This window comes from Colletotrichum gloeosporioides (genome assembly GCF_011800055.1).
Source record: "Colletotrichum gloeosporioides strain Lc1 chromosome Unknown consensus_117, whole genome shotgun sequence".
NCBI lineage: Eukaryota > Fungi > Ascomycota > Sordariomycetes > Glomerellales > Glomerellaceae > Colletotrichum > Colletotrichum gloeosporioides.
Window position 1 is genome coordinate 724,921 of NW_025544762.1, and position 18,618 is coordinate 743,538.

At 54.6% G+C, this 18,618-nt stretch overlaps 2 protein-coding genes across 2 annotated transcripts; both read left to right on the forward strand.

Moving 5' to 3' along the window:
• Positions 1-688: 688 nt before the first annotated feature.
• Positions 689-10,128, forward strand: GCG54_00009174 (uncharacterized protein; the record flags this gene model as incomplete). The annotated part of the gene is made up of 3 exons (XM_045409123.1): positions 689-766; positions 8,900-9,937; positions 10,003-10,128. 3 exons carry the CDS (start codon positions 689-691, stop codon positions 10,126-10,128), a joined length of 1,242 nt encoding a protein of 413 aa, XP_045256368.1.
• Positions 10,129-17,913: 7,785 nt separating this feature from the next.
• On the forward strand, positions 17,914-18,618 carry GCG54_00009175 (uncharacterized protein; the record flags this gene model as incomplete). The annotated part of the gene is made up of 2 exons (XM_045409124.1): positions 17,914-18,455; positions 18,510-18,618. 2 exons carry the CDS (start codon positions 17,914-17,916, stop codon positions 18,616-18,618), a joined length of 651 nt encoding a protein of 216 aa, XP_045256369.1.

Genomic DNA, 18,618 nt, shown 5'->3' on the forward strand with positions numbered 1-18,618 from the left:
GCCTCCTGTGTTGAGTCGCCTCCGTCTTGATCGCAGATTGCCATTCATGGCTTGCCAGCCGTTGCAGCCCCGACCGAACTCTCGGATTCAAACGATTCGCTTGGATACAGTACCCCAAGCCAAACCAACAGACCCCAAAGCTTCTTCACCTCGATCCTCGAAACTGGGTCCCACGACACATCGTCACCTCAATCACGACCCTTTCTTTCTCTTACTCAGCACCCTTTCAACCCATCCGACACTCTCGCATCATGTGCCAAGATCCGAGAACATGACCCCCCCCCTCTCTCTGTCGACCAGAACCCCGTCCCGGAACTGGCCAAGCGCCGCAGTCATAGCTGAAAGCTGTCACCGCCGGACCGGACCAACATCACAGCTCGCCAACCCACCGTCCTGATCAGTCGTACTCGCCGACAACTCGCAGCAAATATTGCATTTGCCCCTTCCTAGCACCGCGAGAGCCCGCCCCTCGACAGACAGACAAACCAGTCGCCCGTCACCCCCAACTTGCGGAGACTCCCAACCTATCACACGCCGCCCGCCCATCTAATTTTCATCTCGGTCCCGATGCCACCCTGCCCGCGTTGCACTGGTCTGACTTGGTCTGGCCCGGCCTGCCCTTGGCCCGTCTTGCTAGCTCTGAAAGCCTTCCCGCTCGACCCCTGAAAAGGCCTGCCCTCTAACCACCATGGTTTGTTGCCCGCCCAAGGTGGCGCTGATCCTCCGCCTGCGAAGCCGATACGCCTCCCATGCGCCGCATCTTATTGTGCGTCTGCCGCCTGCCTGCCTGCCACCACGCCGGGTGCCAATGCCTGCAACAGCAACTGACGATAGCCTCAACTTCCACCACTCGTTCATTCATTCTCCCTGCCTTCGCTGGCGGGATGGGGATCCATCCTGCCGATGGCCCTTCCTCACCCTTGTTCTTACTTGTTACCATCCGCCGTCACTCGTTATCCGTGTCAGGTGTCTATCCGACGCGATGGATGCCCGGATGAGGTCCCTAACATGCACATACAAACACCAAACAGGAACCATCCGGGGGGCTCGCCCGACAGGTCGGAAACGCTCTCTCAGCAATCGACACTATCCCCTGTCCGTGCCAGGGCTCGGAACCACACTACGTCCGTATCGCTGGCTGCCTACAGCTCAATGGCACCTTCCGACAGGGCCTTCCCTACCCCCTACCTTGCCTTACATGCTGCGTGTGGCGGATAGCGACACCCCCGACGACGCGCCTCTGCCACGCCTCGCCCGCCCGCTTCTGCTCAACCAAGACTCCTCAAACATAGGCTTCTGTGAATACACTACTACGAGTGCTGACCTTGGGACCATGGCTTCAGAAAGACGTTTCGAATGTCCAGATCGTCGCTATTACCAAAGGATGCTTCTCACACAATCTCCCAGCGGTCTCTAGATCTCTGTCACCTCTCGCAACGCCTGCAGTCTCAGCTCTTTCTTCCCTCTCGATTCCCCGTGACAGAAGACGAGTCCCGCAATTTCCCATGCCATTCTCTTGAGGGTACGTCGGCTCAAGGTCGCAACGGAGGATAAACCACCCGTCTGAGCAAAACAGCATGCAATTCTGTTTGCGCCCCAATCTCACAAGGTCCGCGTGTCATCCTATCTCACCCGTATCCTCTCAAAAGGACGATACACGCATCTGGTCGACCTGGCCCGGCATAGGCACCATATATGATGTTTTGTTTCACAAGCACCGTCTATGCCCTCCCAAAGCCCCATCTTATCTCGAGGTACCGACGGCCCAGGGTACGGATCGGACAATGAGGCTTGATTATGTCGTCTGTTCCGAGAAGGACGGCTCATTCTTTGGCCCATTTCCAACCGCACGTGAACCCCCAGCTTCCATCGTTGGATTCCGCAGGCGTGTTACATGCTGGGAAGGGCCACGGAGACATTCTAGCCTCACTAATCAAGCATGATCAGCATGGTACCTGCTGCTGTGGCTGTCTGACGAGAAACAAACCCCTGCCGCTTATGGCAAAATGGCGGGCAAGTTTTCACTGCCGTTTTGCAACCTCGATCTGCACTACGTAGCCATATGTACTGGTGGCTTTTTTTCCTGGCTCTTGCCATGGATGCGACGACCCCGGCACCAACTTTTCAATTCAAGGAGCACGTCCTGTCCTTCTCACGCATACATGACGGCTTGTGAAAAGCCACGATCTTGCCCCCACGTTCCAATCTCCAACGGTGTGCATGGCCAAACACATGCATCCGTGGTCAAACCCATCTTCTCGCAGAATTTCTACCACCATCAACAAAAGGTTCGACTTTCAATAAAATAAAATAAAAGGTGTAACGGCGAACCAGCGCAGCCGTGCCGGGAGCCTGACTGACACTACATACGCGTCGTTGTTTGCCCGACGTGAGCCCAAAATGGGTTACACAAGATGTGACGCCAATCCGCAATCGCGGAAAAAGACCTACTCCAGGTAACCAATTTACATGGGTAGGTCAGTCAATTTCGCAAAGCACTAAAATTGGAAACAACATAGACATATCGAATTCATTATCGGCTGGCGATGCAGTAGCCATACTCTCCAAGCTCGAGAAGCTCGACACCATTCAATCTTGAGGTCATGTCCCCTTTACGCGATCTTAAAAGAAGGTGCCCAGAACACGCTCCCTAACGCTCGTCAAAAATTCCCAGAAGAAGGTAAGCCCATCGTCCAGTTCAGGCTTTAGGACGATTCGGGACTAGACTCTTCTGGCGGTAATATGGGAGGGGAGCTGGAACAAACCTGGGGAGACAGGAGTTGAGGGAGGCATGAAGAGGCACGCGGTGTCGGGGCAGCCAAGAGCGGAACGACACCACGCACATGGAACCCCGGCGTCCCTCCCGTCTGGGAGAGGAGTGCGACGTGGGAGTGGGCCCGTGGATGGGTGCATGGGACTCGCACAAGGCACAAGCAGCGCCGGCACAACTTTGATGACAACGACGTGAATCCCCTCCGCCGCAAAGCACTTACAACGTCGCTTAGGCCTAATACCGATGGTCGACCAGACTCATGCAGCATGCTGGTACGCAGGAAACATATAGTGCACAAGGACAAGACCAACTTCAACCGTTGCGGTGAGGGATGCGACAACCAACCCATGTGAGGCACGCTTACGGGTGTTTACAATGTCGAAAGGCCCCTCGTCGACATAAGGAATAGCCCCTGCATGATCAATAGGAAGCTGCAGGCTTATGATGAGGACATTGCATTTGCTGCCACTTGTCGAGTCACCACATATCCCGTCGCAATGTGGGCTGGCAATGGGTGCAGGGCCGAAGCATGCATCGAATGCACCGCTTACCCAACTTCTTCCCTTTTTCCTCGTAGGGAAAAAGAAGCCACGTCAAACGTGGTCTTCTGCTGCTCAATACCGACTTTCTCGCTGGCTCGGAACGAAAGCATCCTTGTGGCATCCCAGCTCGGTTCGCTCGTGGAAACGGAATCTAGCCATGTCATGATCAACAGAACAAACCCGATCAAACGTGCAGATGGTCTCCCCTCCCCGCCGGCACCGTGGCACCGTGGCACCTCGACAATGCTAAGCCGTATGCATTCCCACGCAGCTGGACCATGCAGTAGTGGCGCTCTTAGCTGGCGGCTAGCGCATGCACCTGGCGGAATGGCCAGTAGAGCGAGACACGGCTGGGCCAAGTCCAAGGAGAATCCCTGGTCCCAGCGAATGGAGCAAGTCCCTGCCTCGAAATGCTGCAATGAATTGGTTCAGCTGAGGGCGTGGCGGTCTGCAGAGGAATCGGCGGTCACGTTTGGCGTGCCTTGGCTCAGGAAACCGATGGCCAGGACTAGACGGAATTGCAGGGAAAAGCAAGAAGACGGCCTGCCGGCCAAGCGACGACACCCACGTTGGACGTTGGGGCGGCATTCTACATGGCCGAGGCAGGCAAGGAGACAACACACACACATACACACTTTGAAAGACCAGTGGACATCGAATGATATCGGGACTGACGCAACTGAAAAAAGAGCAAAGAAAGGAAGCCGGGTCGGAGGCGGCAGTGAACCGACCTCTCCGGTCAGTTCCAGGTGTTGAAGTTGAAAACGGACGTGCTTTGAGGCATCCCAGACTTTACTTTGCATTTGCAATTTCTCTAGTCCGGATGGCAAAGACTTCGTCTGAAGTATTCAAGCAGCCGTCACGTCAAGCTTATGAAGGTATTGGATCGGGCCGCCGCATAGTCGCGCGGCTTGGGCTTGACGATGGGATGGATGCAGGACGGAGGGCGTTGTGCAAAAGCTCGAGCAGCCGCAGCGGGCTGCCATGTATGTACATGCGCTTGTGACAGCCTGTCAAGCCAGCCCACGAGCCATCTCATCATTCATCAGATCAGATGGCACTGGGGCGCAAAATTGTCCGAGCTTCAATTGGGGAGCGCGCAACGACGGGTCAACCAAACCAGCAACGATAGCGTTTCTCGCTTTACCTCGTCTGTGAGCAAGCTGAACCCTGGCGGGCGTCTTTGGGGTACTTGACACAGAGCCAGGGGCCCGTGGAGACAGCAGAGAGATACCCGGCTCGACCCCTGCGGGCTGAAGCGCGAGCTGAGCGCCGCTGCTGGGGGAGAGAACCAACCCAACCCACATCTCAGATTTCCCGATGCACCCCAACGTCGACGAGTGAAGTGTCAGTCTGCTTCTCTCTACTCTTTCCGTGATGACAGACATTGGCATGACCTGTGCCGACATGGGATCTCGGCCATCGGCCACGGGCACCAAACGGGTGATGAAGATGTGCCGCCGGGTCAAGCGGGACATCATCCAACGGTATCATGTGCCCCGGTCTGCCGAGGAAACAAGCATCAATCAATCCTCTCAAGAAAGGAAGGCCTCGTCTAATGATACCTGGGTACGACACTGCGAAGGGAACCGCTGGCGCGTGCCCGCTCCCATTACTCACTCTCTTTCATCCGCGGGCAAACCTACCTGGCCGGATTACGTCCCTGGTAACCAGCTTCTGCGTGGGATACAAAACAGCCACTGCACTTTGTCGCGCTGAAACTCCAGGAACGCTAGATATGACGAAAATCCAAAAGCGCACCAAGTCTCGCTTCTTGCATGCAACCTCCCAAACGATGATCCTTTTTGGCCCTTGATCGCACGGGCGGTCTTCAGCGCTGGTCTTCATACCGCGTCCCAGCGCCGTCATTCCCCGGTATCCGCTCGAGCTCACGGCTATGCACGAGCCCAGGTGTCATCCAAGATGTGGCGAGACGCTCCCATGCCAAGCAGGACTTGGCTTCTGTCAGCTATTGCTTTCCCATCACGACCAGTGGACGGCTACACGCCGATATTCGTGCTCAAAAAACACCAAGGAGTCTGGGACGGTATCTGCTCTTGGTAGAGCTTCCCCCAGTAGGCCTATCATCTGTACCCAAATGGTTGAGGCAGGCTGCACAACGTACGGCAGCATTAGACACCGCAATGACGTTGCCCATCCAGTTAGCACCCGCCAGCATCACATCGCTTCAGGAGGTGGGATGTGATGAGATGAGATGGGATAACGGGAGAGCAACACCGCAGCAGACCAGACTGCGTGTTGGACCCAGATAGTGACCTCGGGTCTGTGGTAAAGGGTTGAGCAGCTGCAAGGCCTAACCCAGAACATGGAGGCAGCGTCAATGTCGCTTGTCCTGGGGATACCCCTCGGGTGCGTGTAGTCGAGCCCAGAGACACACACCCAAATCCAACAGAGCCCACCGCCCAAGGCAAGATGATTGACAGTGCCAGTCCAGACCAGCACAGCAAAGCAGAGCAGAGCAGAGCAGAGCAGAGCAAAGAACAGGACTGTCAGCACCCACACACAGCACGATGCCTTCTGTACCTGACGGTGGGCAGCTACCTACGCAAGCAATCACTTCACTGTTTCTGGGATAAGGAGGGTCGCGCCCGAGGACAATGGCCCAGGGTGGGCCCAGCAATAATACGGGTCAATGTGCAAATAAGCTGAGGTTCCGGGACAGGGATTGTGCTGGCCCTAGCTGATGGGATCCCAGCTCGCCAACCCGAGATGGAGGTACAGGACTCTTTCTCATTGCCTGCCAGTGCTCGTGCTTGCACTCGCGGGCACGGTACCTCGAGCCGGTCTGCTCGGTCACTGCCTTGCCTTACTTACAGGCAGCCGCCCATATGTGCACCCGCGGGATAGTTGTCCCTCTTCGTCTCCCGGTATATTACCCACACGGTCATTTTTCCTCCCGATCGTCAGGCTGGCGGCGTTGTTACATTGGCTCATTCGTTCCGAAAAGCCAATTCCAATCTCGTACTTGACGTCGTCCAAAGTCTGCCAGCTCGGGGAAAAGAAAAAGAAGGTTGACTGGAGCACCACAACAACACGCTTCGAGCATGATACCATGTAGCTTATTACGTCGCTTCGCCGCAAAAAGCTACCTCGCTATTCTTCTTCTGGCCCGCTACGAGAGGGCAAAGACCTGACCCAGACCCCAAACCAGATGCCAGCGGGCGAGCAGCCAAGCACATGCGTCTTGCTGCTCGACTGGGAAAGGTCAATCTCAGGGGACAAGGGATATGGAAATCCGGCGGCCTGGTGCTGGCGCTGGTGCATGGAGGGGGATTTGGGGAGTCTCGCCTGAACAAGAAAGCAAAGCCAGGTATCCGTCCTCTGTACAGAGTACCTCTGCCTTGCAGCCAGTCTCGAGGTCAGGGTTCTGGCCTCGACATTTTGGACTGTCCGCTTTTCTGTCCCTTCTTCTTTCTTTCCAGCATTCTGCTACTGCCTGTCTCTGTATTTCCCGTCTAAGACTCCAAGTAGGGCCCGTCGTCGACGACCTGCCCATCTTCCTTACCGTGTCTACCATTCAGACGACACCCCATCCTTCTCTCTTTCACTCGCACACGCCGCCTATTGCTTCTTTCATCGTTTCTTTTCCGGCTGGCAGGTTGGTCCCTCCCCCCTACTTTTCTTCCTCAGCAATGGCTACTGACTGATGACAGACCTGGCTGGAACACGGCCTTTGCTCTCTGCAGAAACGACACTTCTCTCACTCCCATACGCTCTCGCACTCCCTCTTCCACTTCCACTTCCACTTCCAACCCAATCACTGAAGCCAATCCACAGATACATGCGTCTTCTTACTGTGCATCCACACCCTTGAGCCCCCCTTGCCCAGGTCTCTCTGGCTGCCAATCGCTCCTCACCCCCTCCCCTCCCTCCTTGTACTCACCCTCCTCGTCCGTGTGTTTCCCCAAGGCAAGGAGCCTCGCGCACTCCTGATGCCTACCTTTGGCTGTGTACTTAGCACACGCCAGACAGAGGCTGACTACCTCGTCCGTCAATGAGATATTAACCTTTAATCTCCAGAGACTGGCGCCTACTTTTTGAGAAGCCCACCCCCTTCTTCAAACCCACCGTCCCGGCAGCCTGCTTGTATTCCGTCTTCGACCTGTAACGCCCAGACTCTGCTGCCCCAAGCTAAGGACATTCAATACGCCACTGTCGCCCGTCTTCCAGGTAAGGTACCAGCAGTGCGGAGGTCAGTAGGTGTCTCGAGTGTTGAGAACTACCTGAACTTGATTTACTCTCACCCACCCAGCTGCGTGGTGCTAGACCTTGGTACCTCTTCCCGCTGGACCTCGATGAATGATAAGCCCGGACGACACATAACAGAGAACAGAGAGAGGGAAAGTCAGAGACAGAATTCCTGGAGAGACACTGAACGAGAGAGAAAAGCATCCTTTTGATCACATCTCTCTTCCATCCTCTCCCCGCTTCACCTACCTCAGACATTCCAACAACTCCCGCTGTCGCCTCCGCCAGCGGAGCAAAGAATCCAATCGCGAGGTTCTATACTACTCTTTTCGTTCCGTAGGGCAGAAGCTACCCTCCTCATTATCCCATCCATTGTCAGACAGTACACCCCCGGTACTTGGAGCTGAGGCGCCAGGGTCTTCTCGGTTTTTGGTGTCCGACTACCCATTCTCAAGCCCCCCTTCAGCCCTCCCGGACTAAAGCCTGGCTGGCTTTTGGCCTAACAAAACCTGGGTTAGCCCCCAAGACGAAGTCCCGCACCATTGCGAAGCTACATATATTCGACAGCCGCCTCCACAGTGGATGGAGGGACGGACTGGACTGGCGCCCTAAGGTGATCGACGCACGATAACTCCTTTCGACATCCCAGCCAGGATAGCTTTTAAAACCTGCACAAAGCCTCCTTCGATCTTTCCATTGGCAGACATACTTTACCCTGAGGGACATCTTCTCTTTCTCATCATCATCTCCTGCATACCATCGATCTAGTTTCCTCCACTCCGCCAAGTACTTCTGAACTTTGTTCTGGGCACCCTTAAACTCAGTCGTCTTTGGACATACATCTACCTGCAACAATCCCCAGTTTCTGCCCTGGACACGTCGGCAGCAGCAGACTCACGATCGTGTTTGCCACGGGATAACTGAAGTTCATCAACGCCGAAAAATCAGCAGCCAGGAGCGAGAAGAAGCATAAGAGATACCGCTCCCGCTCCTTCATTCCTCAGTGCCTGCGCCTGAGTGCCAACTCTTTTCAGCCGTCGGCCCCATTTTTTCGACCATCAGCATTTTCTGGGACCAACCCTTTCGACGAAGCTACACCATCAGGCAACGAACGCCCAGCTCAAGGTAGCGGGTCACACGGAGACTACAAGCCTTCTCCGTAGAGGTTGAAAATCGACCTTCCCGGTTGTTTCAAAGAAAGAAGAAGGTTCTTTACAAAATGGCAATGGAAACCTCCCAGAGCTTTACGGCTCGCCGACAGGCGACCCAAGCCTTGCCTCCTTTCCAGCTACCATCGACAAACCAAGATATCCCTAGTATGAGGAACTATTTCAATTATTCAAATCAGATTACACACACTCCTTCACCATGGCAGGCGACGTGCACGAATCCGTCGTCGGCCCCTCCCTCCTCTTCCTCCGCAGCCTCCAACGCGCACCACTCTCCAAATACCGCCAGCTCAGGTCTAACATCGCCTTCAGGAGTGACGGGCGAAGGGCTCAGCCCCCTCTCCTCTGGCGTCAACACCACCAGCTCCCAAAGCTCACACTACTATTCGCAGCACGGAGCATGGCCGACCCCTCAGAGTTCTTCTTACGCGCTTAGCTCTGGGACGCCGCAAGCCATCCAGCAATCGCCGTACGGTTCCTCACGAGCGAGCACTTACGAGCAGCAATCCCCTTTGCCATACTCCCGCACTTCCCAGTCTCCAGCAACGGGCGGAGAGGGTCTCCCGGGCCCGTCTTACGGCCAGGGTCATCAGTTTTCCCAAGCGGCTTATTCCCAAGCAGGATCTACTCCAGTTAGTTTGCCTTCCCAGGCCTCTCAAACTGCGCAAACAGCCATTCTCGGTTCTCAGACTCCAGTTTCGACGCAGCCTCCCACGCCTGGTGCTCTATCTTCGAATGTTGACTCATATGCGCAGTCCCGACCATCCATTGCACCATCCTACTACGCATCCTCGGCTCCTCAGCAATCCGGATTCCCCGGCTTCCAATCTCACGCATCCCCGACCGCACCGTCTCCCACGACTTCTGCCGGACCGGGAAGGGGGTTAGCCTCGATGCCCCACCCTTCCGGAATGGCACCTCCTCAGCCATATGGCCGATACCCTTATGGCGTTCCTCCAATGGGAGGGCCTATCATGTCGAACCTCAACACCCCGGGGCATCAAATGTCTCTCGTGTCTGGTATGGGCGTTGGTTATCCACACCACATGGGTCCCTCGATGTATGGTCACGGCCACGGCAGTCAAGCAAACGCCCAAACGGAGCGCCCCTTCAAGTGCGACCAGTGCCCACAATCATTCAACAGGAACCACGATTTGAAGAGACACAAGCGAATTCATCTGGCCGTCAAGCCCTTCCCCTGCAACTTTTGCGACAAGAGCTTTTCGAGGAAGGATGCCTTGAAGGTATGGCTCCCCATTCTCATATTTCAACCTTTGACACCGAGAAACATTGCTAACGAACGTTGTAGAGACACCGCCTTGTCAAGGGCTGCGGAAACAAGGATGGCGAGAATGCCTCAACCGACAACAACCGACGCTCGCCGGGAGATCACTCCGATGACGGGACACCCACTTCGGTCAAGCGCGAGGCATGAACTGATGCCTATCCCGGTGGCACGCGAGGGGCGTAGCTGTCAAGGTTGTACCTCTCAAGCAAGCCACTTTCAACGTTCATCCACCCCCAAGGTTGAATGGCTGCCTTGGTTACGAAACTGAATCATATTGGCGTCAATGGCGTTCGGAAAATGGGTCGACAGATGCTATATGCGAAATCACGCTTCCATCAAATCGAATTGGTTCTTTCTACACGACACTTTACTATTTCTCGGGTTTAATAATACGGGGTGAGGCTATAAGGGTCGTTTCACCGGGGATACCAAAACCTTACTACAAGGCTTCACTTTCTGGGTCAGAAATCACGACAATGGGCAACGGAATCGGTGGCGAATGAACGGATTGCGATATCTGCTTTGGATGCTTAGGAACGGCGACACACGCGACATACCATCATAAAGGGGAATAATGGGGTCGGACACGGAACTCGGCGCAAGAGGTAGGATCTTGGAGATTGCAGAAGGCGGAAAGGCTATGCGGTGTTTGGAAACCACAGCTTATTGTTATTTTGGCTTCAAAGATACCAGTACAATGTACCATAAGGGGGGGGGAGGCTGTCTGGGACATCTAGTGCTGTGGGGATCTATTCAGAAAATTGGACAGGTGAATAAGAAGTCATTTGTGTACAAGAGAAACTTTGAAAACCGGGGGTTGTTCAACTTGAGCGATTAAACTTCAGGAACATATCTAGAACCCATCACTCGCGTGACAGCAACTTGCAAACCCTGCAGGTGAGTGACCGCGCGTCGTGGATAGTCATGGTCGATGATGTCAAAACATGCGGTTCGTGACCAACCTCTTCCATCAGCTGGCCCTGAACGACCCTTCTGCGCCAGATATCTTGACCGACATGCTGCCGGAAGTGAAAATTAATCACGCAATTTCGAGATACGCATCATGGGTGAACAAGGTCGAGAGAGATTTCAGCACACCGTGTTCGCAGACACGGTCATCATGATGGCCTGTGGTCCGCGGTCGAGATAGTCTCGCCGTATCAGGCAGAGACAAGAAACCATAGACGTGGGAAGGAGGACACTCGGGCCCCCTTACTGACGTGCCCGAAAATCTCCTAGACCACTGCTCCACTTGGGACGACTTCAACCATGGAGCTATATCGTGACGCGCAGTAGCAGTAGAGCGGAAGCAAGCAAGCGAACAGGCAAGGTGAGGTTGAGGAAGGTTTTCGGGTACCGTGAAGCCTCACGCCCCACGCCCTTCCCCCCGCGCCCGGCCCCCCCCCTTTCATCTGATCTAGCTTCACAGACTAAAAGAGAACGACATTTTTAGCTCCCCAAGTCAGGACGGCGCGGGCGTGCTGACAGGACCGGAGGCATAAGGAGAGAAACAAAAGAGGCGAATAGACGAGATGAGATGAGATTTGGGGGGCGCGGCGACAAGCATGGTTGCATGGGCAGCGAGTTGGAGGGCTGTATCTCTAGCCCAGCCATGGTTTCGCCTCTCCGTTTTCTGCCATTCAACCACCAACGGGTAAAGGGGCGGGCCAGAGAGCGAGTGGGAGGCAGAGAACGAACCGGAGACACAAGGCTAGAGAGGGCCGGGACCATGCAGACGCAGAGCCTAGATTTTGAGTGCTTGTCGGAAGATCGGATGATGGGACGCGAAAAGCACAAGTCTACTGACAAAGCGCGCAGTAGCAACTTGTAGATCAGCTTCTTTCCCCCCGCGCATGTCCTTTCTTTGCCATATTCGATAATGAAACCATTTTTTACTCGACGGTTCTGCGATACTCAATAGATTAGTACGCGCGGCGGTCGTGGAGCTTCGCCCATTCCGGCCGGGAGAGATTGTTTCTTTCTGCAGCTCAGGAGCAGCAAGCCCAGATGAACTGGCAAATCTGGAAGCTTATCGACCAATATTGATACTCCATACATCAAGCTTTATGAGGCGTCGAGGCGTCGAAGGTTTGAAAAGACCTGCAGCTCACCTGGTGCCTCCTCCCCGCGTTGAGAAAAACGCCCATCACAGCCAGCCGCTAAGGTGTGGTGGTGATGGTGGCAGCAGAAGCATGTGGTTGGTGAGTCGCCTTTGATGCAGGCTGCAGTTAGCTTTTCTCATACTGTTACGACAGGTGATGCGGTGTCAGTGAACCCCTTGCGTCGTCGTAGATGCGGCAGCGAGTCATCATTGACAGGTGACTTTGCAGTTTGTTTTTTTCCGTTCCAATGCTAAAATCCCTCACCAAGTGTTGATCCAAAAGGGTCATCGCATCGGAGCTGGACGCGTTCAATTCTGGAGGAAATGACCCGAGTATCGCGGTGAACAAAGCCAGTCCCAAAATGCCTTTCGTAGGGTAGGAAGGGGTGAAGGGGCGTGGCTGAAGAGGCGAGACGGCTGGCTGGAAGCTGAACCAAACCTGAGGTGAGCTGAGACATGCTCACGCGGAGGAATAGAATAATAGCGGCGCTTTAGGGGACCAGTCCAAGAACAACCATCCTCCCCTCTCTCGCCTCCCACTCATCGCTCTCTGGCGGAAAGACGCCTCCTACCCGGGAGGATGAGGGGGCTTCTAGCCTTGCCCTCCTCCGCTCTCCTCTCCCCCTTTACCTGGGTTTCGGTGGCATGCTGGTGGCATCGCTAGTTGACGATCTAGAAGGAGCCACACCATTTTTGCACGAGGGGGGCCCTCAGTGTTTGTCGCCATGATTGCATCCGAACGAATTGGCATTACAGCCCTCGGTGTCCAACGGGTCTCTCACATCGCATGTTGGTGTGGTGCTACTTCGTACTCTGAAGGTGCGGGTGGGGGGCCACTTGACGACCATGGGCCAACCGCGTCGACTCCTGATCGTCCTTTGTCCTACCCAGAGCACGTCGTAGGGTGGGTAGACACGGCACGCAGAAGGACCTTGCTTCCTCTCCCCCCAGCGGCCGGTCGACTTGCGATGTCGCATATGCGCGTATCCTTGGCGAGCACGACGCATGCCTTTCCCTACCCCAGTTGCAATAAGCATTGTAGTCGGAGGCGGTGGCCACTTCCTTCAGTCCTCCATTTTGGAGAGGCATGCCACGCCGTCCTTCAGCGCCATGGCTGCCGGTTTTGGCGGACGTTCCTGGTTTTCTTTCGCATTTCTTTTTCTCTTTCTTCGAGTCGGCGTGTTATGGCACAAGCCCTGGTCGCCACGTCGTTCATGAGAGACGCCGTTTTGAAGGCAAGTCCACGATGCCGTACGCCCCAAAGGCGGTTCCCGAAGCCGGGTGAACGCTGTGTCCACGAGGAGGAATGAAGGGGTGCAGAACCGCTGGCTGTCGGCAGGGGCATTGCCAAATGTGCCGCCGCTGACAAGGCGGAGCACACAATGACGAGGTATCTCGTACAGATCAGCACACTCGGAGGAAAGATAAGTCGTCATACTGCTCGATATTCCACTTCAAGGCTAGTGGCTACCTCTCGGCGGCAGCGGCTGAACGTCCGGATGCGGGATTGGGGAATTCCATCGATATCCTGCGCTACAGCTCCGCCGCATTCCTTCCCACCAATCTCACCTCTGCTTCCGAACCAAACGAACACGGTCAATTTGGTCAGCGGAGTTGGGTTTCTTGGAGATTTGACTGGCTGAACCTTGAGCTTCTAGGCGCCTCGGACGACACACGTGTCGCTCCGGCAATTCGTCGGCGAGATCTCGCAACACGAGGGCGCAAACGGGAGCGGAAGAAGCATTTTGCGGCTATAAACAGTATTCGAATCAAGACAGCCGCCGTATTGGCCATCGCATCGTTCGAGGCCATGGCACTCAATCGCCTACAGTAAGCTGACGGTGACTTTGTCGACCCCGGCCGTATGTCCTCTTTGCGATCAAGCCCCTTCAATGACGAAAAGCACGAGCTCAATTCCATAGCGACGTCTTCTTGATTATTCTTTGGTCAGATGAACGGCGTGGTGTTCGTTTCAGTAACACCGCTGATGCTGTATGGCTTCCTGCTTCAATTGGGACGACCCATCTTCGTTCAACCAGAGGACAGTATGATTCCCGAGTAAAAATCAAACCCTAGTTGATTGGAACAGAATGATTCGTGGAAGAGATGGCGTTCGCGTCAATTTTGCCGCTCGTGTTACCTGCAAGCCAGTCATTTCTTCCCACCCGTCATCAGCCTCGCCTCTTTGGTAGAACGTTTTAACAGAGAGTACAGCATGTAAGGTCAACGAATGGTGGGCGCAATTGCCTACGTTGGCTTGTCGTTCGATTTGACAATGACCGACTCAAAATAGTGCGCAGGCTCGCGCAGTTGTAAGAGCCTGTTCTCAGCAGCAAAGTCTCGCACATGCAGCCGAGGACAACGGTCACCAGCCCATGCATGTGCCCAATGTCACAGTCGCGGACAGCTCCTCAGATTCGGATAACTCCTTCCTTGTCTAAGGAAAACGGCATCGCACTTGTCGATCACTTCAAGGATGGTGACTGACAGTTGCTTGATGTCGACCGAATGCATCCGTCGATACTGGAGAACGACACCTTGAGCCTTCTAGATGAAGACTTCATCCTGGTCGAGAGTGCAAGAAAATCATTGGGTAGAACGGAACGCCGTTCGCCGTGATTCGGGCTGATCCCACCGAATGGGCAATCATCGGGAAAGAAGGCAGGGCATCCGTTGCAAGTCGTCGAAATAGACTCGGCAACCTGCTTCACCTGCCCCTTGATCCCGGCTCCGCGGTTTAGGTTGGATGCAGATGGGGATGTGATAGCCTGTGTTCCCCGCCTGTGACCAACCATGGCTCCAACCCACCCAATTTCTGTGGACGCTTGGTGCAGATCATTCCCCATGTCTGACGGAGACAGGTCACCAAGAGTACCAACCAAAGGAATTCAACGGCCGGAGCGGGAAAACCACTTACTTGACGTCGCCGAACTTTATTGCAGGCGGCGCCGGCGTCATAAGCGGGTGAGTTCTGGACGGCCAGGTTGACGGGAAGCTGCATGGGGCTTTGGGACTACAATAATCCTTTTCGGCAACAATCATAACGAATGAGATGTTGACTGCACATGTGCTATCTAGGTAGTGAGTCGACTCGAACACCAAGGTCGTATTGCTGTCATGGCAAAGACAACTGGGCATCCCCGCGATTATGGATCCCATATCTGATGGTCAGGTGTTCCAACACCATTGACAGTTGCATGTCCCATCCTAGCCAGCAAGCCAAGAATGCGTTCAATCAGCACTGCAGCGGCTCGGGCATCGGGCAATTCATTTTCAAGCATTCCCGAAGCACTATTGATCGTTGCCAGGATAGGTTGATTTCCGGCATGGCTCATCCGGAGAGTTCGTCGATCGGACCCCACAAGAAACCCGGTGGCCGGCTCAGGGGCGGGACAAACAAGAATACCACAGCCCATTTGCCGACGTGAGTCAAGGATCCGAGCGGTTCAGAGGTGGAAATTCACTCGACAGGGGAAAGCTTTCCTGTGTTAATGAAAGATTTGAAGGAAGACACCGCTTTCCGTCATCGGAGTCGACACGCCGCGAAAATGCCAAATTGCCATGGAATCGATCGAGTAATGCACATCCTCTACAAACTGTCTCTTCGTCGCTGTAGAAATGTTGGTAGCAAATCTTACCATAGCCGCTGATGGCGAATAGGGTATACACGGCTCTTTTTCCATGTCTGAGTTTGAGGGTCTTCTGTTTGGTAGGCTTTGTCTGGAATGGGCAAACCAAACGTCTTGATTCGTCAGGACAAGCATACTCCCGCAATTGAACTCAACTAGAAGCAACTCTAATAGAGAGTTTGGATGAGGCTGGTGGTTTGATATGGAAGCTGATGAGTCCGACCTTAGTTGAGACTCGTGCCGCCTCAAGCAATATTAGTCCTTGTGAATGCCATACTGCTTGCATCAGCTCCAAGCTGGCAACAAAGGCGCAGGGGCAAGGTTGTGGATCCGTTTCTTGCTGCGCCGAGGAGCCGCTGCTGACGACAACTTCAAAAGCCACTGGTGGGTCAGACACGGGTAGGTGTTTTCTAGGGCGTTTCCGAGAACTGAAGACGGGTCACCGTTATTTGACCATCTGAAAACACATGGACTACTCGTGGTTGAACATTTTCATCGTCTGTCCGTCTTGTGGTCCTTCAACACGGTGGTTCGTCGTGAAACTGTAGCTGATTACTGTTTTGAGTAGATGAAGTGAAGTCTTGGATTCGGCCGAAGAAGTGTCAACCCGAACTTCGCGCCATCGCCACGTTGAATAGGAACAGAATCATGGTAACACGCGAGAAGTGGGGCGCTATCGAAGTATCGGGGCAATGATGCGCAGGCAGATCGCCAATCACGTCTCTCGGACCAAGGACTGAACAGCAATCCCAGCAAAGACCGAGTACCAACGGATGCGATTGGCGGGTTTGGATCAGACTGCCAGGATAAGTATTGTTTTCCAAAGGGGAGACCGGCCGAGAATAGGTTGGGTTTTGTCTTGATTTCGGACGAATGCTCAGACTGGCCTGAACATCATGCTTTGGTGACGACACATGAGACAGTCTAGCTGCATCTCTGAGCCTCAAGGTGGCAGCCGCAAGTGCATCCTGAGCTTGTGTCGAATAAGCGTGATATTGACTCAAACGAGGGCCCCTTGATTTTGCCAAGCTCACTGACCAGACCGCCGACGGGCACATTCCACCTCGCACGCAATCTCAAGTTTGAGGGTGCGTATTTGAGTTCTGTCAGGCCTGGGCTTGGCTGGACTGATCTGCTTCGGCAGCCCATGTTCGTGTCTCCAAATGGTTCAGAAACCCGGGGGAGTGTTCTATTCTGGGAAGTCAGAGGCGTTCGAGTCATCCACAGTGTCTCCCGCTGGAGGATAAAGCATACATACCACTGAGCATACGATGGGGTCTGTTGATCGTGGTTTTGGGTAGGCGGGCAGCTACGTGCAATATCGTGAATAGCTGCAGCTCTGCATCTTTTCGTCTCGTCATTCGTTCGAAGTCTGTGTGGATAGCGAGAGACTACGGCGTAAGGCAAAGTAGAGAAAAGGCTGATGTCGGCATCCCAGATGAGCAGGTTGTTTGAGCGCAGAGTGGATGGACGTTAGAGTTCGCGTGTCACTCGAGGCAAAAATTGTTAGCAGGGCCAGGTAGCAGTACTTTCTTCTGCCCGGGCGGGGCGAACGCTAAACCGAGATCGACCAATAAGAAAGAGCTTCTCGGGGCCCTCCGCTTACTATCCGTCCTTGGCGCTGTCGCAAACTCCACCTCTGCGCAAGTTTGGCAGGGGGTCGTTCAACGAGGCCAGTAACTTCCTTCACCGGACGCCTTAGCTGCATCTCAGCATCACTGCTGCGGCGAGCTGCTAACGGCATCTTAGGACCCTCTGCGTCCAGCCGTCCGTCTCACCTAGGACCATCCAAGCTCCATGGCCGGTCGGCAGGGACGACAAAAAGTCACATCTGCCCGTCTCCAACATCTTGGCACGAGCCAAGTCACCTCGCGTTAATGCACAACATGCTCTTGTTTCGCCGTCGCCTTGCGATCTCCCATTCGTAACGCCCTCCCTGCTTGAAGCGTCTGAAGATCCCTCGCAAACCTTCGCGCCGCCAATCTATATCACCGTCTTCGCCGCCTAACCCTCCTACTCCAAGCTCCGTCCGAAGAAGATCACGTCGCTCTCTTTCACACACGTCGCTTCGAGATCTAATATCTAAATACACGGCCGGGACTGGAGCCTGGTTGGAATTTCTATCCCTCGTCACTCTCTAATATCAAGCGCTTTGTTTCCTTCACGACAGCGTCGACCGCTTCGCACGTTCGGACCGCCACCATGGACGCTCTTATGGCAAGACATGGGGGAGATGAGCACACGACGACGGGAACGGCCACCGCCTCCGATGCCATGCCTGGCATGGACATGGGATCCGGATCGATGAACATGAACGGCTCGACCAGCAGCGGCTCAAGCATGAGCATGATGATGATGACCATCTTCCAAACCAACCTCCGGACCCCACTGTACACCGAGACCTGGACTCCGAACAGTGTTGGAACCTACGCCGCCACCTGTATCTTCCTGATTTTCCTCGCTTTCGCCATGCGCAGTATGGTTGCCCTTAAGTCCATTCAAGAGAAGCGGTGGCTGGACAAGGATTTCAAGCGCCGATATGTCAGTGTGAACGGCAGACTGGGAATGGCCGACAAGATGTCATCGGACAGCATGGCGCAGAAAATGGTCCTCTCCGAGAATGGCGTCGAGGAAAATGTCACCGTCGTTCAGAAGCAGCACGGTATTTGGCGACCATGGAGATTTTCGGTTGATCCTGTCCGGGCACTGATTGATACGGCCATCGCTGGTGTTGGATATCTGCTGTGAGCAATCATCACCCGCACTCGATATCAGACGTGGTACTAATGGGCATATAGCATGCTGGCTGTCATGACAATGAATGTTGGCTACCTTCTCTCGGTTCTCGGCGGTGTCTTCCTGGGCAGTCTCGCTGTTGGCCGGTTTGCCACCATGGGCGAGCACTAG